General features: G+C 39.2%; 2 protein-coding genes across 3 annotated transcripts in view; one reads left to right on the top strand and one right to left on the bottom strand.

Annotated features, from left to right (window-relative positions):
- MYOM1 (myomesin 1) overlaps positions 1–3,281 on the bottom strand; it is a 143,343-nt gene extending 140,062 nt beyond the window's left edge. Inside the window, exon 1 of the mRNA XM_046671935.1 lies at positions 3,219–3,281. Coding sequence (XP_046527891.1) covers positions 3,219–3,266 — 48 coding nt within the window. The 5' untranslated portion in view covers positions 3,267–3,281. The remainder of the gene's footprint in view (positions 1–3,218) is intronic.
- Positions 3,282–12,689: 9,408 nt separating this feature from the next.
- LOC124244438 (myosin regulatory light polypeptide 9) lies at positions 12,690–21,682 on the top strand. 2 transcript variants are annotated; one of them, XM_046670985.1, is made up of 4 exons: positions 12,690–12,843; positions 17,846–18,044; positions 18,517–18,678; positions 21,188–21,682. In XM_046670985.1, exons 2-4 carry the CDS (start codon positions 17,861–17,863, stop codon positions 21,358–21,360), a joined length of 519 nt encoding a protein of 172 aa, XP_046526941.1. In that variant the 5' UTR covers positions 12,690–12,843; positions 17,846–17,860; the 3' UTR covers positions 21,361–21,682. The 2 variants fall into 2 exon arrangements, with proteins under 2 accessions (XP_046526941.1, XP_046526940.1); XM_046670984.1 differs by lacking the exon at positions 12,690–12,843 and adding an exon at positions 16,648–16,780.
- The last annotated feature ends 1,717 nt before the right edge of the window (positions 21,683–23,399 follow it).

The raw sequence follows: 23,399 nt of genomic DNA, 5'->3' as shown, positions 1-23,399 counted from the left end.
ACCATTCAGCAGTCCTGTACATTGATGATCCCACACCCCACAATGGAGATGGGAGACTTGGCAACCTACTGGGGGGAGAAAAGGGAGAAGGGAGAAGTGTGCCCCTCCCAAGGTGGAACTCCACGGTCCCAGTTGGGAATCTCTCAATGAGGGCAGCAACGGACACACTACTATCACACTTGTTTCTCATCAATGTGTACACACTACTTTCTACTTTGTCCATAGACATCCTTTCAATAAAGGATCTGTGTGTTCCCTTCAGAGGCCTTTTAACCACCCTGGCTATGTTTTTTCATAGTTCCCCTAACGGAGTGGGACTGCAAGAGTGGTTCTCGGTCCTGGCTACACATTAGAATCACCTGAGGAGCTTTTCAACTGTACTCAGGCTCAGGCCATATTCCAGGACAATTAACTCAAAATATTTGGGCATAGGACATGAGTATTTTTAAAAGCTCCTAAACGATTCTAATGTGCAGGCCAAGAGGAAAAATAATCTCTTGAGTCTCTTTCAGTTCTAAAATGATGAAAGCCTCCGAATTAAGAAGAGAGCTATAAATACTTTGTACAAACAGAAGTTTTCCTTTTCAACTACCTCCTTGGGAATTATTTCCCCAGAAATGGACTATTAAATTGAATTGAAGGATATGTTTTGTGAGATTGCTATTTGGAATAATTAGGCTAATCCATAATGCCACCTCCAAATATGAATGCACTCTTTCTTCATTGCCCCATCAATACTGGAATGTATAATTTAATTTATTTTAGCAACTTTAACAGATGTGAGATATATCTTATTGCTATTTTTAAATATATTTTTAAAATTCTTTGTGAGGCTGGACATTTTCTTCAATGTTAGCTAACTATTTGGTTTTCCTCTTGTGTGAGCCATCTTTTGATCTTTGCCATAGAGGTTGATTATTTTTCTTGAGATTGTTATTAATGCAGTAATATAATAAAACAGTTTAAAAATAGAATAGCTACCATTAATTGAGACCTACTGTGTGCTAAATACTGTATTATGCTTTACACATGTTATTTTATTTAGTTTTTGCAAAAACCCTACAAGGCAGTTATCATCCCCAAGTTTTAAATGAAAAAACTAAGATTCAGAGAATAATGTTAGGCAAATTACCCAAAGTCACATAGGTAGCAAATAGTAGAGCTGGGATTTGAACCTAGCTCCATCTGGCTCCATTCTCTTTACTGAACAGGTGAGCACTCAACGCTCACCCTGATCACAGCACCTGCTGATGTTTTGTACCATGTGATTCCCACTTTCTGACCACAGGAGATGGGTCTTTTCAGACCCAAAGGTAACATTTGGATCCTGGCCAGCAACCTATGGTATATGCCCTGGGCCAGAAAGGGAAGCCAGGCTGATCATATTCCTCTCTTGAGAATTTGAATTTGGGACCATTGAGTGTCAATATACTTAATAGAAGGAGCAAAAGTCAAAAAGGCTGAACCAAGAGATGCCATCGGTATATCTGGAGTCAAAGGAGCCATGGCAAACTGAAATTATGAGGGACCAGAAACTAAGGTTAGCAGAGAAAGACAGCTGGTAGAGAGAAAACAAAGTAGATGTGCTTAAAGAAGCAGAGGTGCACTCAGAGAACAACTATTTGGCCCATGAGAGAAAAACCAAAGTCAATCTCTCAAGCTACCTCTGTTTTCAGCAACTCTCCAGTTTAGATCCAGTTCATGTATATCCCTAAAATACATATTCTTTTTCTTGAGCCAGCGGGACTGTCTCTGTTTCTTGATATCAAAAAAGCCAGAATAAAACATTCTTTCTCTTAATTTTTTAATACTCTGGATACCAAACTTTTATATATCATATTTATCACAAAGTGTTTCCATTTCAATTCTTTCCTTACTTTTTTTCATTACATTTGATTTTTATAAAAGTGGAATCATTGATCCTATAATCAGTAACACTTTCACCAGTCAAAAACTTATATTCGGGCAAACTATAGTGACAGAAAGCAGATTAGTGGTTACCTGGGATTGGAGGAGGGGAGAAGTGGGAGGAGTCGTGAGGGATGGATTACAAATGAGTCCAAGGAAACCTCACAGGTGATGGATATGGTCAGTATCTTGATTGTGGTGATGGTTTCACAAGTGTACACGTATGTCAAAACTTATCACTTTGTACACTTTAAATATGTGTAGTTTACTTATGACAATGATACCTTGGTTAAAACTATTTTTAAAAATTTATGTTCCTCTCCCTAAGATACTTACATAATTCTATTTCACTCAATCTATTACACTTTATGCTTTATGCTCAACTATAACTCACCTGCAATTTATCGTGATATATGCTATGAAATCTTTATCTGTTTATTTTCTCAGTTTTAATAGTCTATTTTTCAAGTGCATTTCATAAATAACGACTTCTTTCACTATTGTTTATTACACTTGGCAAGGCATGTTTTGAGCCCTATAGTTTTGAATCTATTTCTACTAATATATTTCATTCCTTGGCCAATTTTCCTGTTTTTAAACCTAATATCACCTGGTTTGGAGGTTTGGAATTTTGTTCCTTTGTAATATTTGTAATGTTTTACAGTCATGTAAAGAAATTTATATTAGGCAAGGATGCTAATGTTAGTTTACACATACACACTGTTGTTCTTACGTACATAATGTAAATTTCATGTATAATATGTATTATACATATATATTAATTAACATCTGAGGTATATTATATGAAAAGGATTTAAGTAGAGTTATCATAAGTATTAATATAGTAATATAAAAGATTTTATTCATTGTTCTTCTCTGCCTTGGACAATAATTTTTATTGGGCCTGCAGATCCAAACAAGATCTAACCTGTCTATGGCTAATCTGGTCACCTCAACTACCTATGTACCAATAAAATTTTCATTCTGGACCTAGCAAGCCATACAGAAGTTTGACAACATGCATCTGGCTGTGTTTCAAGACAGGACTACTTTCATCATTTAACCACTTCCTAAATCTCTCTCATTCTTTTCTATTAACTTTGTCCCAAAGTTCTTGATTATGGTTTACAGTTCTAACTTAGGTTTTATTGAGCATAAATGACACACCCAGCACTGTACAAGGTACTGGGAACACAAACAGAAGAAGACGCTCTTGGGAAGTATGTCTATCTTCATATCATGGTTCTTTCTTCTTCCTGAAGCAAGCAATGAATTATGTAGCACACAGTAAGACACTGAAGAATACTGACCTTGGTAAAGTCCTTCAAACTTAGCTTCCGGCTCTGGCTCTTTGACATTTCAGGGATTACTGGGTGCTGCCAGACCAGTGCTTCAGTACTTTACTAAACTGGAACTCCATGGAGCAATGTAAAAGGAGGTGTCTGTGTCAAATGTTAAGTTATTTAAAATGGAAACTGTCCATATACATTACTTTCATTTACCATTATTTCTCCAGGGTAAAGAAGAATTCAGAATCAAAAGTTACAATACACTTACAGGTGGCTGGCAAAGCAAATCTTTTCCCAAGGCACTAATTCCAATGGAATTAAGTCTTAATGCAAAGTCTGCAAGAGACCACAGAGTTTCTTTTCCTGGGAAGAACAAAGAAATAAGTCAACATGTTGGGTAAATATTCCCACTCCAAATTATTAACACAGGCCATTTTTATTAATAATTAGCATGCTTCACCAGTCGATATAGCATAGAGGATGAAAGTTCAGGCTTTGAAGTCATACAGACCTGCATCAGATTCCTGCCTTTTCTCTTTCCCATAATATGACCTTGGACAGGTTACTAACCTTTCTAAGCTTCAAGTTCCTCATTTGTAAAATGGAGATGACAGTAACTACCTTGCAGGGCATTGACTCAGAAGTAATGTTAATAAAACATTTAGCAGAGTGCCTGGCTCTATAACAATAATAATTCATTATTTTATCTTTACTGTAAAAGTAGACATCGAAAACTTCTACTTAGCTAGTGTGAAAGTAATATAGGATATGTTTACAAAGCTGGTTGGAAAGCAAATCAAACATACATGAAAAAGTAGAGAACAATAAAAAATAATTTAATATTTTTCAGTGCAATAGGATGCTAAACATGAGGTTTATATTATTTCAGAATTTTGGCAGATGTCCCAAAGGCTGAGAGAATTAGTTGTCAGAACATCCATTCAGGACATACTTCAAGACCTTGAAACCAATTTTGTGACCCCTAGTGATTCACCTCAGGAATTATAAGAGACAAGGAGATCAATCTCTAGACCTGAGAGAGTCTAGAGAGACCAGCATGCAGAATTCTTTAGAGAGTTGTCAGGATCATGACATTGTGTGAGGAGTGGGTGGTGCTTCTCAGAACACTTTGAAAATATTACTGCCCCACCTTCAGCATGTACTGTTGCTGAAGGAAAGCATACTGCTGGTCTAATTATTGTTCCATTGTAGGCAATTTGTCCTGTCTTTCTGGAAGTTTTTACTATTTTCCATTTACCCCTGATGTTCTAAAGTTTCACTGTGATGTGACTTGGTATAGATTTACTTTTATTTTTCCTGCTTCATTTTCAGAGAGTACTTTCAACCTGAATGAAGATTTTTGACTCTCTTTCAATTCTGGAAAACTCTCAGTCAGTCTCTCATTTAATATTTTTTCCCATAATTCCCATTTTTATCTTGTTCTGGATTTCCTATTAAATATACAATGGATTATCTCAATATATCCTCCATGACTTTTGACAGCTCTTTTATAGATTTATCTTTTTGACTCTGTGCTACGTTTTGGTAAATGCCTCCATACTGTCTTCTAATCCACTACCTCAAAATGTCCAACACTATAACTATCATTTCTTAACATCTACCATACCTCACACTCCAAACTATTTCTCTCCCATGTTCCTTATTTCAGTGATCGGCATTACCCTCCGTCAGAAATCTTGATTCCATCTTCTCCCAGGCTTACCCTCTGCTAATCCTCAGCACTATCAGAGCGATTTTAAAATAATACAATTCTGATCATATTAATCCCATACTTATCCAGTGGACAGATCAGTGATACCCTACTGACCTTAAGAAACATGGCTTAGAGGCCATTCAGGATATGATCTCTGCTTACCCCTTTGGCCTCATATTTCTACCATTTTCCCTTGTACTCTACCTTGTAGCTCTTCATTCATTCAATATATATTTTTATTTATTGAGTGCCTGTTACATGCTAATTACTATTCTGGGCCTTAGAGATATTTCAGTAAACAAAGCAAGCCAAAAAACCCTGTCTTCATGGAATTTAGTAGAGGATAGAGACAGTAAACAAAATAAATATGTAAAGTATATAGTGTGTCAGAGGTAATAACTGTAATGGGGAAAAGTAAAGCAAGGGAGGAGAACGCTGGAGGTGGAAGATGAATGATGAAATTTTAAGTATAATAATCAGAGAAGGCATTACTGAGATGGTGATATTTGAGCGAAGACTTGAGAGAGTTGAGGGAAGAAAGATCATTGAAATCAGAAGGAACATCAAAGGTGTTAAAGTGGGGAAATACTTGGCTTCTTTAAGAAACAGCAAGATCAATATGGCTGAGCAATTGCGGAGGGCAGGCAGTAAGAGAAGAAATCAGAGAAGTTCCCTGAGTCCGATATCTTTGGGCCTTGGAGGCTATTGTAGGGCATTTGGCTTTCACTCTGAGTGGGGTAAGACACCAGTGGAGGATGTTGAGCAGGACAATGACATGACCTAATTTATGTTTTAAATGAATCACTCTGTGGCTGTGTGGAAGTACAACATAGACAACCCGGGAAGTAGAGAGACCAGTTAGAAGGCTACTGTAAAAAGGCAGGCTTGAGAAAGGATATCTTGCACTAGGATGGTAACAGTAGAGGTAGTAAGACATAGTCAAAGTCTGCTATATTTTGAAGTACTTAACCAATAGGTTCACACTAGTTTGTGTTCCAGATCCTGGAGATACTTTGACTGAAAGGTTGGATGAGGCTCATGAAACAGAAAGAAGTGGCAAAGACAAGACAAAGGCTTTGGCCTAAGCAATTTACAGGATTAAATTACCATTATCCTAGATGGAGAAGATGGCAGGAAGTGCAGGTTTTAGAGGTAAGATTAGGAGATCACTTTTGGAATATGAAGGTTTAGAAGCTTATTGATATCCTCATGGAGAGGTCAAGTGAGTATTTAGATAAATGAGTCTGGAGTACAGGCCAGAGGTCTTGGCCAGAGATACACAGTTGGGAGTGATCAGTGTATAAATAGTATTTAAAGCCAAGAGAATGGACAAGATCAGCTTGGGAAGGAGTGTTGACATAACAGAGAAGAGAGTCAGACACTGAATCCAAGGCTACTCCAAAGGATTGGGGAAATCAAGAGCAACTAGCAAAGGAGACTGAAGAGTAGCAATAGAAAGGAGGAAAACCAGGAGAGTGTAGCATCTTGGAAGCAAGAGAAGAACGTGTTTCAAGGCGAGGGAGTGATCATCCCATCAAATCTGATTGAGAACTGAGAATGGACCGTGAAAGTGACCTTGAAAAGCACAAGTATGGTGGAATTGTTGGGAATAAAGCCTTATTACAGAGGTTTAAGAGAGAATTAGAGCTGGTGGGCACAGGTGATGCTTTTCAGGAGTTTGATAAAGGGGAACAAAGAAATAAGACAATAGCTGGAGGACAAAAATGCATTGGGAGGAGGTGTTTTTGTTGTGTTTGTTTGTAATATGATATATTAATTTTCTATTGCTGCTGTAAGAAATTACCACAAATTTAGTGGCTTAAAACAACACAACTTAATTATCTTACAGGTTAGAAGTCCAACATGGGTCTCATTGAGCTAAAATCAAAATGTCAGCAAGACTGTGTTCCTTTTTAGAGGCTCTAGGGGAGAATTTGTTTTCTTGCCTTTTCCAGCTTCTAGAGGTCACCCACATTCCTTGGCTCAATGCCCCCTTCCTCCATCTTTAAAGCCAGCAACACTGCATCACTCTAACCATTCTTCCACGGTCATATCTCCCTCTGTCTTATTCTGTCTGCTTCCTCTACTTTTAAATCCCCTTGTGGTCACACCGGGCCCATCAGCATAATCTCTCTATTTTAAGGTCAGCTCATTAGCAAACTTAATTCTATCTGCAATCTTAATTCCCCTTTGCCATGTAACCTAACATATTCACAGGTTCTGGAGATTAGGTTGTGAACATCTCTGGGGAGCCATGATTCTGCCTGCCACCTATGCAATAGATTACAGCATACTTGTTGCTGGGAATAATCCAATATATATACAGAAAGAGAACTTGGTGAGGCAGGAGAGGGCAGAATTGTTGGAGTAACATGAGTGAGCAGATGGAGGAACTGGTTTTCCATAGGAACAAGGAGGGTTCCTCTCTCTTTAACGGAAGAGGAGGGAGAAGACAACATATGGGACAGATGCTGGCCAGTGGGTAGATGTGGTGGTGGGAGTCACTTTTTACTCAGTGACTTAGAAACAAGGTTATTGACCAAGAGCAAGGATGGAGGTGAAGGTGTTGGAGGTGTGAGAAGATAGAAATGATAAAACTTGACATCCCAGAGAGCAAGAGTATGAAAGGAGTAGAGAAATGTCCTGGGGCCGGCCCAGTGGTGCAGCAGTTAAGTGTGCACGTTTCACTTCAGCGGTCCGGGGTTCACCAGTTCAGATCCCAGGTGCAGACATGGCACCACTTGGCAAGCCATGCTCTGCTAGGTGTCCCACATATAAAGTAGAGGAAGATGGGCATGGATGTTAACTCAGGGCTAGTCTTCCTCAGCAAAAAGAGGAGGATTGGCAGCAGATGTTAGCTCAGAGCCAATCTTCCTCAGAAAAAAAAAAAGAAAGAAATGTCCTGAGTATCAAGGTAGCACCAAGGGCCCACTTGAGGTTTGTGGTCATTAATTTAAAGAGTGACCATTCAGGGGCCAGCCCCGTGGCCGAGTGGTTGGGTTCACGCACTCTGCTTTAGCGGCCCAGGGTTTCGCCAGTTCAGATCTTGGGCACAGACCTACCACCACTCATCAAGCCACGCTGAGGCAGTCCCCCACATGCCACAACCAGAAGGAACCACATCTAAAATATACACCTATGTACCGGGGGGTTTTGGAGAGAAGGAAAAATATTTTAAGTGTGACCATTCAGCTCGTTTCCTCCAGTTGAGCAGACAAAGCATTGGTATATTAATTAGTCAGGGTAGGATAACTGCTGTATAAACCCCAAATGCCAGTGCCTTAATACGACCAAAGTTAATTTCTAAGAAATTTACATGGATTATCTCACTTAATTCTCACAAACAGTTGAATAAAGTGGATACTATTATTATGATGCTTTTCAGATGAGAAAACTAAAAACTAAAGAATTGGTTGAAGTAAGCTTCAGCTCTAATTTTTGTTTCAGGAATTAGTTTTATTTGGGGGTATCTAAAAATAATATTTGCCTTATAAAATTAATTCAGTAAACGTAATTTGATCACTACATTCATTCATTAACAAACTATTATTAGTATCAACTATGTTAGGCTATATATTTCAAAACAGTTCATGGTATTAGGAATCTTCGTCTGTAACAATTGGAGCAGCATTTTTTCAATTAACTATCAGGGCCAGGTAAGTTATTTTCTAGGTAATTCTTATTTCTTCTTTTTGTTTGGTCTATTTATATTCTCTCTTCTTGCATCTCATTTAGTATTTTAATTTTTCTAAGCATTTATCTATCTAATTTATTTCTTCAAATTTACTAGTATGGAAGTAGTAACTTTCCTCAAACATTCTTAATTCACTTCCACATTATTTCTTTTGTTTATCCTCCCTGAATTTAAAAATACTTTTAATTTTTTTAAAAAGCAATTATTTATTTATGTAGAATTTTCAATACCATTTTAACACACTATTTGTAATTTTGGTGCTTTAAAACTAATTTCCACACAGATTAACTTTAACACCTTCACTTCATTTAAATGAAAGGAGCTCCTCCTACTGTTTTTCTGGATTAATGCTAATTGTTAGGTCCTGTTTCATATATAAAGAATTAGAATTCCATTTACGTAGTCAAAACCAGAACGTAAGTCATGTCTCTCAACACTCAAAAGTTTCTTACGTGCAATAAAAATGGCAAGTGATCACTAGGAGATCACTGACTTAGGTAGCAAATATCAAAGGTCAATTGGGCTATGCTTCCTTGTTGTTTGGCTAAGGAGTTTCTGTCCTTAGACTAAAGGAGAGGACACAGTATCATAAAATAAAATATGGGCTTTGGGTTGGGTCACTTAATAGCTATGTGCACTTACAAGTAGGCAGTTACTGAATATATACTGGCACCCGTGGATAACTAGGCACTATAAAAGGAGTTAGGGACATGTGAATATGAAATACTGCCCCCCGCCCCCCATCCTCCATTCTATACTCTGGACAAGCAGAGACATGAGTTATAATTTTGGCTCTTTTATTGCCTTTGGGGTAATATGTGCAAGTCACTAAAGTATTTGAGACTCAGTTTCCTAGTCTGTGAAATGGAAGTAATAATACCTACCTCACAGGGTTTTTTAAGGAATTAAATGATAAAAGTGTTTATGTAAAATACTTAGTACATAATAGGTACATAGTAACTGTGAGTTCCTTTTCTTTCTCCCTTTAGATCTGATCTCAGAAAAAGAAAAAAACAGCCTCATGTTTAGGAAGGAGCAATAGCGTCCTTTTAATAATTATAGTACCCCCAAATAATCGAATAGTACATACTCTGAGCTCCGGAAGCAGTGCAGGATTTTCTCAGCTTTGGCACCACTGACATTTTGGACCCAATGATGCTCCATTGTGGAGCGCTGTCCTGAACACTGAGGGATGTTTAGCAGCATCCCTGGTCTCTACTCACTACATGCCAGCAACAGCCCCCTGGTTGTAAAAATCAAAAGTATCTCCAGACATTGCCAAATGTTCCCTCAGAGGGAAAGTCACCCCCAGTTGAGAACCTCTGCATTATTGGATGATGAACTCATATTAAGTGGGTCTTTAGGAGCATTTAAAATTGTTAAATGGAATAAATTATCATAGGTAGTCAAGTATTGCTTATTAATATAAATTTCCTACTATGAGTTTCGGTCAAAAGTTTGAAAGCCACTGTTCCATACTTAAAAACTTTCATATAAAGGATCTCAGTCAGAAAATTCTATAAAGTACGCAGGACAGTAGTCATCCCTGTTTTACAATCAGAAAATTGAGCCTCAGATCAGCTGAGTAACTTGCTCTCAGGCTAAAGGAAGGATTTGAAGCACAACCCAAGTCTCTAAACTTTTATTGACAAGGTGGAAAGGACATTGTCACCTGAAGGCAAAGATCTCCAGTACAGTCCAGAAGGACAGAGGCATCAGAGTCAGACAACTTGGTGGTGGGTCCAACAATTAAAATTTAATATCAAAACACTAGATGGAAATTTGAAGAACATTTTATCAAGATTGTGTTTTTCCACACTGGCTAGCTAATCCTTGTATACCCCATAGGTAGTTGTGGAATGAATAAATGAGTGAATGAACATGGACCACACAATTCCTATTACACTTCAATCAGCTAGGCCCTCTGCTCACCCCCAGTCAGGCATGCTGCTCCCTTTGCCTAGAATCTCTCTCTTCTCCTTCCCCACTGACTTCTAGACTCAGCTCTCCAACAGTCCTCTGGGGGACACTTTCCACAAGTCCCCAGACAGGTTTATTTCCTCCTGTGTGCTCCTTCTACAGGCCTTACCTAATTGCACTGTAATGATCTGTTCCACAATTGTTCCCTGACACCTCCTGTGTCTTTTGACCCTTTCTACCCAGTGCCCCATCCCAGAGGTAGCAACTACGTTCTATTACAAAGACCATTAACCACAGCATCCACCTTCGTTCTGGGCGATGCAGCTGCTGTTTAGGAATTGTTGACTGATTGCGCGGAAGGAAGGAAGACAAGGCAATTATCTGACACTTTGGAAGCAAAAGTATATTACTGCTCCCTTTCAAGCTAAGGGGAAAACAACTATCCATTTCATTCTCATGGGTTAAAGCTTTCCTTCTGAAGGAGAAGACAGCAGTGGAAGGCTCGAGCTCTCGGTGGTGCAGGCCCCCACTCTGTGGAGGTGTGCGTGCACTGCAGGCTGCTCGCCCTGCTGCCCCAGCCAAACTCCAAGAAGGCACTGCAGTCTCCCACACGACTCTGCCACCTGGAGTTGAGCTGTCACTGCCTAAGCCATAGGCCCTAAGGCATCTAGCTCTGTGTCCCCACCTTTCAGGACAGTCACTTCGACTCCAGTTAAATGGATGGCTTACCAGGACCTGCCCTAGACGATTCTGCTTCAGTGGGTTGGAGATGAGGCACCCAATAATTTGTGTTTTTAACTAGTATCCCAAGTGATTCTTACTATCAAGGAATTTTGGGAAACTAATCATCTTTGTTTCAGCCACGCTATAGAATTAGGGCAGTTATTTATTGTTCAGTGACTTTACCTCTAAGCTAATTTTGGAATATGTTTCTGGTTGAGAGACAAAATGCTCCTGAGGTCCTTGAAGGTGTAGCTGATTAATATGCAGAGTATATTACACTGCAGCTTTTACCTTCCTTGTCAGCAGGGTGATTCAAGGGAGAGCGGCTTTAAAGGCGAGGACCATGGGGAAACCCCAAACTTCAGACCCATTCTGGCCACGTGCGCCAAACCAGGCCCCGAACCTCAGTGCTGGGACGACGATCTGCGGGTCTGAGTGTTATGGGAGCCAGTTCAGTCCTTTCACAGACGAGGTCAGAGAGCTGAGTGACCAGCAGCAGTCTCCCTCACCAGACTTTGGCCGGAAAAAAATACAGTCGGGGTGGGGCGTGGCTTTCTTTAGTAAGACGCCTTGTTTGAAGCTCTTCTCGGCAAGAAAAGCAGAGAAAAAACAGGCCCGACTTTTTATTCCGACTTCACAAGCCGCAAGTCTGCATCTTTAGTGGGGACAGGAGGCATAGTCAGTAAGCTCTTGTTGCTGGTCTCCTGCCTTCCTTCCTAGTCGGATCCAGTCAGGCTCTCCTTGTCAATCGCGGTCAAAGGGACTCTGGTGGGAAAAACAACAGCAAACGTTTCTGAAAGGGAGGAAGTCTTCAGCCACTCGTGACCACAGGAAATCCATCCGGGCCAAAAAGATAGTGGCCGCTTGGCTGAGGGGCCTCGGGACTTCACAGTATTTGCTCCTGTGTGGAACAGGCGGGAGTCCATAAAATAACACAGTTATGGAGAGATCAAATCACTTGCCCAAGGGGCTCCCCTCGGGGTACGCGTACCACCGCGGGACCCACAAGGCTGAGACCCAGACCCAAAGGGGAGTCTCACGCGCAGGCGCACGACCGCCCCGCGGCTAGGGCGGTGGCAAGGGCGGGGCGCTCGAGGGCGGGGCGAGGGTCAGTCACGTGGGCCGCTCTGCCCTCGCCGCGATTTCCCTACAAGGACTTGAGCTAACGAGCCCCGCCCCTGGCCGTGCCCTGGAATGTGCCCTCAAGACAGACTCGCCCATTTGCCACTGGGAAAGGGGGGAAGAAAAGCTTACGTTGTAAGATGAGGTATAAAAAAGAAGAAAACTCAGTGACCAGACCCAACAAGCCATTACACATTGTTCTCTGTTCTACGTCGCCTGCTTTATACTTCCTGCCCGTGCACTCGGTCAAAATTGCGTCCTTTAGCACACTGGCAATTTCCCCCCTCGACGCCTTTCCATTAAGTCAGGCCCACAATGTTGGCTGAGAACGCTGACGAGGCTTCCTTCCGGTTTGCTAAGCCGAGGCCGGAAGTGTTGGGTTTTAGCGGCTTTGGGAATAGAAGGCTGGTAATAGCGGCTGCGAGGGCGGCGAGGGGCTGAGTGAAGTGCTCGCATTCTCGCGACCGTGCAGGGTGAGTGTTGCTCGCGGTCGGGCGCGTGAGGCCCATCTCCCCGGGGCGGCGGGGAGGGCAGCGGCGGGCCCCCGGCGCCGGGGTCGCACCTGGGCGGGTGGACCAGCCAGTTCCTCGGTTTCCAGTCCGAGTTCCGGATTCGAAGGCCACGGCTAGAAGTGCCCAGACGTGGACTTCGCTCTTTTGCCCAAACTTGGATCTCGGGGAGTGTGGCTTAGCTTTGGCGCCGCGAGCTTGGGCGACCGCCGGGCCCGCGAAACCCGAACCCCGCGGCGCTGACTCCGCGACTAAGTTTAGTTTCTATCGTAAACTTGCCCCATTCAAGAGAGTTTGCGCAAAAACCGTCGCCCCGTGTCCCCCCTGCTACAGCTGTTGTTGCAGCTGTGTGGCTACGTTTAGTAGGAATGACCAACTCAAATTAGCAACTTCCTCAGCTCAGTATCCATTTCTGTAATTAGAACTTTTTTTTAAAAAGTGAGATTTGGACGACGAGGGGTTTGGGGTTTAGTTTCCGGCTTGAGAAAAATTCCACAATATAGTACCGTGTTCCTTTCGGATGGAAACTTGAAGTCAGTTTACCAAAGTGTTACCTTTTAAAGTAGTTGAGTAGGTATATGAAAGTATGTATCAGTTCTTTACAGAACTTTGCAACAGAAATATGCATTCAGCTGAGATTTGGACTTGGCAAAAGTTTTATATCTAAAAGCGAAGAAAGTGAATACTTGTTAAAATTACTCTCTGTTTCATGTTCTGGAAGGCTTTTGATAAAACTTAACCAGAAAAGCATTTTATTTTCCAAAGTGAGGCTTTACTGGCAAGGGAACCCTGACATCTAGTTTTCTTTGTCGAATGCTAAGAACTTTCTGGGTGTGGCAGTCTAAGAGAACTAACCCTGCCTTCAACCGGAAGTTTGCGGAGGAATTGAAAACTTGGCTTAGTTGGAACGGAAGCACCAACCTGAAAATGTACTTTTAAAAAACTGGTTGGCATCAAAAAATTATGTATACTTAGCTTGGAAAAAAGTGAGTTGATTAAATGCAGTAGATTTGAAAAGCAGATACTACGTGCTGTCACGCTAGGAGGTGTTTGCTAAGATGGGAGTTTTTCCTTAAATAATGTATCATATTTCCCTGAGTACTATCGGTGTAAGCACTGGTTCTGTAGAAAAAGTCTCTAAATTATTTTACATTTGTTACCACTTTATAAATGTTAGACTCTAGGATTCTAACTAGAGTAATCTAATGTAATATTAGTATGGATTAATCCAATGTTATAAATGAAACCATAATATCTAGAGATTCTGAAAAATCTGTTGCCCTTGGTGTGTGGGGACAGCCTCCTTGAGGTTCTTTATTTTCCATTTCTCCCACCACTTAATGTAGTCTAACATCTTCCTTACATGGTTTGCATCTGTCCTTTTGTTATAACCCTGAATGATTCTCTTCCTATTTGATCAAGCTAAAAATAAAACCATAAGTTGATTGCCATCAACACTCCCCTCCCCTGATTGAAAACAAGATTATACTCCCTTGGATCTGTAAATTAAATCTTGTCCACAGTTGACTGTTTCATTTACTTTCTCTTGCATCTGAAATCCTTCTGTGTTTCATAGAAGCCTGCTCTGTAAGTGTCCCTACTTCCAGTTTCATACAACACATATCCCTTCACACCAAAAATCTTTCATTAAATGCTCCAAAAATAGACTGTAGACTCTAACTTAGAATGAGTGACGATCCTCATAACTTGGAAATCTCAGGTGCCTACGTGGCAATCTTCCCGTCCTAAATAAAGAATATGACATTGATGTATGAAGTATTTGCAATTTTATTTTACCCTAGTTTTCTAAATTTATATGAGAGTTGTCCATTTGCTGAAGGCTTGTGCATGGAGAGAAATTAACAGTCTCACCTGTTTGGGGAAAGAAAAAATGGACGGCAAACTAGAATAGCAAGGAGGACAGTGACAATATCATAAGCGATCTCTTCCTTGGGATCATAGCACTGTTCCTGATCTGCCTCCCTCTACACTAGTGTTTATTCCACCTATACTTATAGTTTGGTAGGAAAAAAATAAACCACACTTTTCTTATTTTGGAACAACTGACTGTGAAGCTGAACTCCCTGTTACTGAAAGGCTCCAGGTTTCTGATAGGATGTAAACTAACTGGAAGATCAGAATCCAACCTCCTTGAAAAAGTGAAGGCCCAAGTAGTAACTTGCCCAACATTATGCTACCAGTTTTTGGTAGAATTAACTACCTTAATTTGTTAGAATTAAGGCTAACATCTGAAATCACTTAATTCTAAGGATGTCTTGTAGCTTCTAAGTGGTACCGGGTTTTTTCAAGGTCGTCCTCCCCCCCGCCCCCTCCGCTGAATCTTTTAGAAACAAAGATCTCTGAACTCAAAGTATTTGCAAATCATGTACCACCTTTGAGTTATTTTTCATTCTTGTCACACTATTTTGACTTGAGAGTCATACTTCTGGAATGAAAACTATGTGACTCATTTCATAAATTGAACCAATTATCTCATTTCTTTATAGTTGCCTCCCCAACTATATTTTAGGCTCCTTAAAGATAGAACACTTGCCTTCTATTTCTTAATTCTTAAATAGTACTCAACACTAGTGGCATTTGATGTGCATTAGTGTAATTAATTGTAATTAAAGGTTGATGATTAAGTATCAAATGATCTAAAGAAAAGTTCTCTGTGAGACCATTGTCAGTGCTGACCAAAAAGAACCTTTATAACTTGTAAAAACTATTTTATAATGCATATACAAATTTAAAGAGTACTTGATTAAAAGAAAGACTAATAGGAAATACATCAAAACTTGAATATATAGATGTATTACTTTATAACCCAAACTAAGCATTTTTAAGGATACTTAGAGAACCCCCACTAAATTTAATATTATGAGGTTTTGTAGATTAAAAAATCAGTTGTGTCAACCATTTGACTTGTACTTTTCATCAGTTTCTTTGTCTTTAAAATAACTAACATTCCTGCATCATTAGGCGAAGACAATGTTGTCAAACGAAACAGACTATTTTTAAAGACATGCTTTGGTTTGCGAAGACATAGCATGCCTAAAATATTAGAGACATGGACTGGTAAATATGTGCCACTCATCAGTTCTCAGCCTCTCACTCCAAGTCCTTGAGCACGTTTAAGAGACGGAGGAATAATATACTCCATAACTCTTTGTAGTTTTTAAAACTACATTTAGAATAGAAGAGAAAATTGCAGCTCTACGTAGTTTAGATAATAATGGGATTTACTGCCCCCAAAAGGTGTCACAGAATGAAAATACACATTCATGAATGGTTTAGAGAAATTATGAAAAGCAGCCTCCTAAAGGATGATTAAAGGACTCTTGGAAATTAGGGAGGAATATATATCATAATTTCTGTGTCATGTAGGGTATGTCTTAACAAACAGCACATTCTAGTGTATTGCCAAAGAGTGCTAGATTGGATGGACTGGAATTTGTGACTCTCCTTTGTGGAATTTCCGACTAAAATCTGAGAACAGATTTAGCTAAAAAAAAATCTAAGGCACCGCTTTTCTAATTATCTACATAATTGAATTTAGTCTGAGTGATGTAGTGTAATCAAGAAAAGAATGTAAGAAATAACATTTTAAACTTGTATGAAGCATTGTATTCCAAGGTCACTTGGCAGTGCTGAGATCTAGGTAGTCCTTCATTCTTTGCAGTCCACAGACTTATTTTTAGAGCAAGGGCATACTGTTTTGCTACGTCATAGCTAAATGTTGTTTTCAGAACGTAAGCTTTAAAAGTGTTACCCTGGTCAGAGAATGAAATCAGTAGTGCCTATTTTAGATCTGCTTGGAAGAATATAACTCAGTACAGTGTCTTGGTCTTGTTGATTAGAGGTTTTGCAAACTACCATCACACCTCAGCCCTGAAGGATGGTATGGTAAAATTTTATTATCCAATAACTGGGATTTTTAACTTAAATTTTTCTAGTCTTTTAAAGATTGAGTGTTGAAAGGAAAGTTGCCTTTTCATTTTAGGTAATATCAGACATGCTTTTTATTTTTATCTTAAGTTTTACAGGGATAATTTAGATTATTAGCGAGCAGAGTAGCTTCCATACCTCCTAAAACGTTTTCTAAAACTTTTTTTAAACTAAATTGCATTAAAAACTGTTGTGCTCTGATTTTTTGTTTAGAGGACTTAGTCACTTCGAGTGACTAAGAAATTGTGCAAGAAATTGATTTGGCTAAAGTGAAAATATCTGTAAAACTGAATTATAGGTGAATTAACTCCAGGGTTTTCTATACTTTTCAATTAGCCTTTAAACAAATATGTTTGTTGAGTGACTTTGATTTCCAGAAGTGAAGGTGCAGTAGGAGATGTTAGTTACAAGTGGAAGAATGATATTTGGCAATAAAGATTAGAAGATGAAGACCTGTTCCATCAGTCAGTCTTCCTTCTTACTTTCTGTCCACCTTAGAATGGGACAGCTAGTTTAGACTAGGCTGCAGAAGGATAGACCTGTTGAAGATGAATTAGTATTCCTCAGTACTCCCATAGCGCTGAAGTATAGAACTGGCACTGTTGCCCCAGGAGACCTACATTTTATTGTTTCTTGTTTTCTATATCATTAAACCAGTAGATTTGGTTACGGGTCCTTATTAGACTATACAGCAGTACTGGGGACGTGCAATCTTGTTCATAGGCTCTGAGCTTTGAATTAATGTTGGTTGTAATTTGGAATATGAAGTTAGTGATGGACTGTTTATTAAATGTCATAATAAGGATGAGTAAGCTCAAAGCATGAGCCTGGTTTTTCTCTTTGTAATTTGGTTCTATGAGTAATAGTATTGATCAGTTGAGAGAGATTTTTGCCAAGTGATACTATCCCGCTAAATAGTTTGTAGACACATCTCTAAGTAACTCAAACGTATCAGGAAGGTTGATTCATTTTACTTTTGGTTAATCTTTATTTTTCTTGTATTTCCCTTCCTAATTAGGATTTAACCGCCACCATGTCGAGCAAAAGGGCAAAGACCAAGACCACCAAGAAGCGCCCCCAGCGCGCAACATCCAATGTGTTCGCCATGTTTGACCAGTCACAGATTCAGGAGTTCAAAGAGGCCTTCAACATGATTGATCAGAACAGAGATGGTTTCATTGACAAGGAAGATTTGCATGATATGCTTGCCTCCTTGGGTAATGCTCAGTTTTAATATTAAAATATTAGATAGAATTTATATAATGCCTTTTATATTTATTTCTTAAGTCTTAAAGTTCTGTGAAGCTCCTCAAATTATGTTTTAGTTTACTAAGATTTGAAGTCTGGAGCAGTGTTTCCCAAAGTGTGGTTCTTGGACCATCTGCAGATTTCTGGCCAGATCTCAGGATTGGGCTCGAGGCCAGCCCTGTGTGTGTGTTGCAAACACTGATTTTGATTATGAGAGTAGTAGTAGTCTTCCTGATATCCCGATGGAATAGCATACAATCTCCGGACTCTTAATACAGGCCCTATTCATTGAGAAGACTTTTTTTTCCAAATAGTTTCGCTGTCATGAATACAAACAGCAAACTGTATAAATGATAATCTTTCTTGTCAAAATATTTGCTATGATGAGTGGTTGATGCATTTTGTGGTGTAGTTAAAATTATAATCCTCTTTTTTATTTAGGGAAAAATCCAACTGATGAGTATCTGGATGCCATGATGAATGAGGCTCCTGGGCCCATAAATTTTACCATGTTTCTCACGATGTTTGGTGAAAAGTTAAATGGGACAGATCCAGAAGATGTTATCAGAAATGCTTTTGCTTGTTTTGATGAAGAAGCAACTGGTAAGTCTGAGGTAACCTTTAATTAGCAAGGGATTAAATTTTTAGTTATACCATACCAGTTTTTTTTTTTCAACAGGCTTCTACGCCATATTACTCACTTCACTGCCTCTGCCCTTAAATATTTAATTTACAATTTAATAGGTGTATTTGAAACTTCATTAGAAAACTTATGTTACTCCTTTACTAGAATAATTCTGCAAGGGTTAGGCAAGCAGTAAATATGTGTTGAATGAATAACTTTTAGCAGAGCAGTCTTGGATAAAATGTAAATTGCTATAGGCCATGACACCAGTATAGTCCTGTGTTTATCAGGTACCTCTCAGCCCTGAGATTGTTTAAATCTGGTATCTACTTTCACTCTGGAATCAGACTCCCAGGTTTTGTATTCCTATTTTGTGTAATAGCCGTGTGATTTCAGGCAAGTTACTTCTCTAAGCCTCTCTTTTCTTATTTGTAAAATGAGCAATAATATTACCTATCTCATAGGGTTGTTGTAAGGATTAAATGAGGTAATTTATATAAAGTGCTTAACATACTGCCTGGCATAGAATTAACTCTCAAAAGAACACCAAAAGTTAACTACATAACTGCCTGATTCCTTGCAGAAGTGCATGTAATAAGAGAAAACATAAGGGGATAACTCACATGGCAAGTATTTTGAGAAGGAAGGCACACCTTTGGTTACGTATTACTTAGACTAGTTTAAATAGTCCAAGCATAGTCTGGTGTTGGAAGCATAGCCTCCCCACTCTGGCACTGAAGGCTCCCCACATGTGGCCTCATTTGGCCTACTCAGGTAACCCTTTACTCTCTCTCTTCTTAAGCTCCTTCCAAGCTCCTCTGTGCATTGGTGTCAGAACTTCCACCATTTCTGCCTCTGTGCCTTCCTTGTCATACCACCTCTCCTCCCTCCTCTTAAAACTCTTTGACAGTTATTTCTGAAAGGGCTGGGAGGAGGAGCAGACAGAGGAGACTTGCTTTTTTTCTCCTCAAGTCACTTCTGTGTTGATTGATTTTTTTACTGTGAGCAGGTGTTACTTTTTTGAGAGAAAGGAATAAAACCATTAAAGAGTGAAATGTCTTTACCATTCTTCAAACTCATTTTAATGGTCACGTTTTTTATAGAGCCCTACCTGTGTTTTCCTACCATTTTCTCCTGGCCCCCAGGAGAACTTAAAGCCTCTCCCTTCTTTCCACCTCCAGAGTATTTAATTTATCTCTGTCCTGGGATATACTCTATCTCACCTTCTATTTTAGTTGTATATTTATTCCCAGTCATCACAGTCTCTCCTCACTCTCAGGGTCATGGCTGTGTGTCTTCCAACAACATTATATTCCCATCTTTGTAACCCCCTCTAGCACCTTCCACAGTCCCTTGCACATAGCCAATGATTAGTTTATGTGATAGTTGAATGGCTTGGCTGGCAATGAGGACGTATTTCTACGAGCGAAAAGTCTAAGATTTGAGGGACTTTTTTTTTAATCTAAGATTAGCAGAAAACCCCCAATATATCTAGAGTTTATTTTGTGAACTGACCATATCTCTTTAAATTCATTTTATAGGAAATAGATTATCAATCTTTTAGTTTAATTTCACATATAAAGAAGTTGTCAGATTATTCTTTTTTTACTTTATGAATTTCAAAATCTATGCTTGAATGGATCATTTATCACCTTTGGTTTAGTACATTAGTGGCTCTTAATCATAATTGCACATTCAAATTACTCGAGGAGCCTTTAAAAATATCAATACCAGATAATAAGTCAAGGGTGGGATCTGGGCTTCTTTATTTTGTTTTATTTTAAGCTCCCTGGGTGATTCCAGTGTGCAGTCGTGTTTTATAAGAAACCCTAGTATCACAAATCGAGAGTAGAAAGCACACCTTTGGGCTCACCACTTCACAAGCCCAGTGTCTGTGACATAGCTAATGCTCAAATATTTACTCTGTTTTTGCACACCCTGGCCTGGCCGTATTTGTTATTAAATCTGAATTAGATTTTATGTATCATTTTACATATAAAAAAATCAAAGTCAGAGGTAAAGTGAAATGCCTGAAATAACATAGCTTGTTAAAACTGGACCTCAAGATTCCAGTATTCTGTCCACTGAAGCACTTTATTGATGTTTATGATGGGGTATTGATTTTAGTGTTTTTTGCTTGTGGAATAAGTGGCCATTCATGCTACCTTAAGGAATCGTATGAGACAGATTCCTTACTCACACTTTACTGCTTTTGTTTAGGCTTGGGCTTAGCCCTTCTTATCCAGAGATCAGGAGGTGGATGTGGAGGGAGATGACAGCACAGCAGGTTAATGCCACTAAGCAGCTGGGCATTTTCTAGGCAACTGTCTGCTGAGGGTGGCTTAAGCATGTGGAAATCCCATATTTCCTACGTTTGCATGTTTATAGTTCTTAACATATAGGGCATGTTTAGTCAAGTGTAGATGTTCCTTGTAATTAATCCTCCGAGTAGTGTATATTTCTGATCCCCAGTTCTTTATTCTTTAGGCACCATTCAGGAGGATTACCTGAGAGAGCTGCTGACAACAATGGGAGATCGGTTTACTGACGAGGAAGTGGATGAGCTGTACAGAGAAGCGCCTATTGACAAGAAGGGAAATTTCAATTACATTGAGTTCACGCGCATCCTTAAACATGGAGCAAAAGACAAAGATGACTGAAAGAACTTCAAATTCCAGCCAAACGTTACTTGTTGCCACTTTGGGTATTTCTGAGACTTTCTCTTATAGCCTATTGCATGCCCTTAGCTTTACAGCTTTTGCCTTTCTTGTTGTATTTATTCTCAGCCATTTTGGGCACGTGCATCTCTATAATCAGACTGGAAATGGGACTTTTTGTCATTTTCAGAATAGAAAATAGGGTAATTTAACTTACCAGCCCCCCCGCCAAAATAACTGCAGTCTGCACAGAGTCAATATATTTTTTCAGAGAAAGTTATTCACTCAATTTTTTCTGAACCATAATTAAACTTTATGATAAAAATTTGCTTGTTTAAAATTTCTTATTTACCAGAAATGGCTTAGTTTTAGTTGCGTCTTCCAAAGAAAGGCAGATGAGGCAAATCATAGAAAATAAGGTTTTTAGACCTCTGCCTTACTCCTTCCAGTTTTCCTAACATTCCCATCTCCTCTAGTCATCCCCCCCAAAGAAAGCCAATTTTAATTACCTTGATCGGGTTTCCTGCACTTTGTCTTCCAATTTTAAAAAGAATTTCTTGTAGGATTTGCATATATGTATAATAGCTCTGGTAGCTTTAAGTTTAACATACCTGCTAACATCCCTCCTTATTTATTTTCAGCTTTTGTACTTCATTTAAAATTACACACCAGGCCGTGAGCATAATTTTAATTTGTCCTAACTTTTAAAACTATTTCAGCCTCAAAGGTTCTGAGGAATGCTTCTACCAAAGAGACAGCTGTTTTTGTATTGTATTTCAAAGTGTTGGAACTACAGTACAGTATTTTTTATCGTATATAGTTTCTCTTTAACCCAACAATCCCTGTTGAAATACTGTGTTTGTTTATACAGAGATTCACCCTGAGTCCATGTTTGAGTTTTGGACATTCCTGACCTGCCCACAATCAAAACAGCTGAAGCTACATGCCTGGGAAAGTGAGATCATTATTTCAATCCTAAAAATAACTTCTGCTATTCGCAGAAACGCAGGACTGTTTCAGAGTTGATGAAGTGGTAGACAGTTACTCACTTTGGGCTTCAAAAATCTGACTTTCCAAGATTCATGAGTTTAAGAAAGATCTTGAAACATTGGGGAAAATGTTGAAAGAGTTGACATTTAGCCTATGAAGATAATTGATAATTACTTTAAGTTTTATCCTGCTATTAAACAAGACTGTCCTTGGACAGAAACCATTACCTCATTCAGTAAACAATTACTGATTGCCTTCAGTGCAGCAGACCTTTACGCTCAACAGAATAGTGAGCTCCATCCTTTAAGCTGGTGAGGCCAGCTTTATACAACAGGAGTAGGACTAGTAACAAGTCTGTTCTTGCCCCCTGCAAGATTAGAATCCTAGCGCCTTGCTTAACTCTGCCCTTTATATATGTTCCTGAATTCCATTCAGTGGTTTAAGCAAAGTACTTTGTTCAGGCTATAGCCATGATGTTAAAGTCTTGTTTGTTGAATTGCATTTCCATTTCAACTGAAAAATAATCACTTCTGCTTTGTTAATCAAATTTCCAGTGAAGAACAAACAACATTGTTTCCACTCAGAGAAAAAGTGGTCTCATTTACTAAAATTATCCCTTGTAGTATCCCCCATTTCACAAGACTGCTCAAAGAACCAGCCTCTATTAGGGACAGTGAATGGTCTCCCTTGGATGAAATGTCTCCTAAGTTAGTAATAGTCTCTACGTAGTAAGTAGGCTTTGCTTAAGCTAGATGATTGCCAATAAAAAGCTAAGTCACCTACTCCAACATTGGATTTGACTGAAAAACCAATCTCTATAATGAAAGTCATATTTGAAACAAACCATTTCAAAAGTTCTGATGAAACCAACCTAATGGGGGCATCATCCTTATCCACCTGCTTATGATTATATTGGCATTTGGATTCCAGGGCCCAAATTTTATTTGATCAAGGACCCTCTGACTCAATGACAGCGGTAATTGATGGGTGCTACTGGCAAAAAAGAGAGGAAGCCAGACTATATGAGACAAATAAAAGCAAATTCTGAAAAG

Source organism: Equus quagga, chromosome 9 (genome assembly GCF_021613505.1).
Source record: "Equus quagga isolate Etosha38 chromosome 9, UCLA_HA_Equagga_1.0, whole genome shotgun sequence".
In the NCBI taxonomy this organism is placed as follows: domain Eukaryota; kingdom Metazoa; phylum Chordata; class Mammalia; order Perissodactyla; family Equidae; genus Equus; species Equus quagga.
The sequence above is the reverse complement of the archived record's forward strand: the minus strand, read 5'-3'. Positions and strand labels throughout refer to the sequence as shown.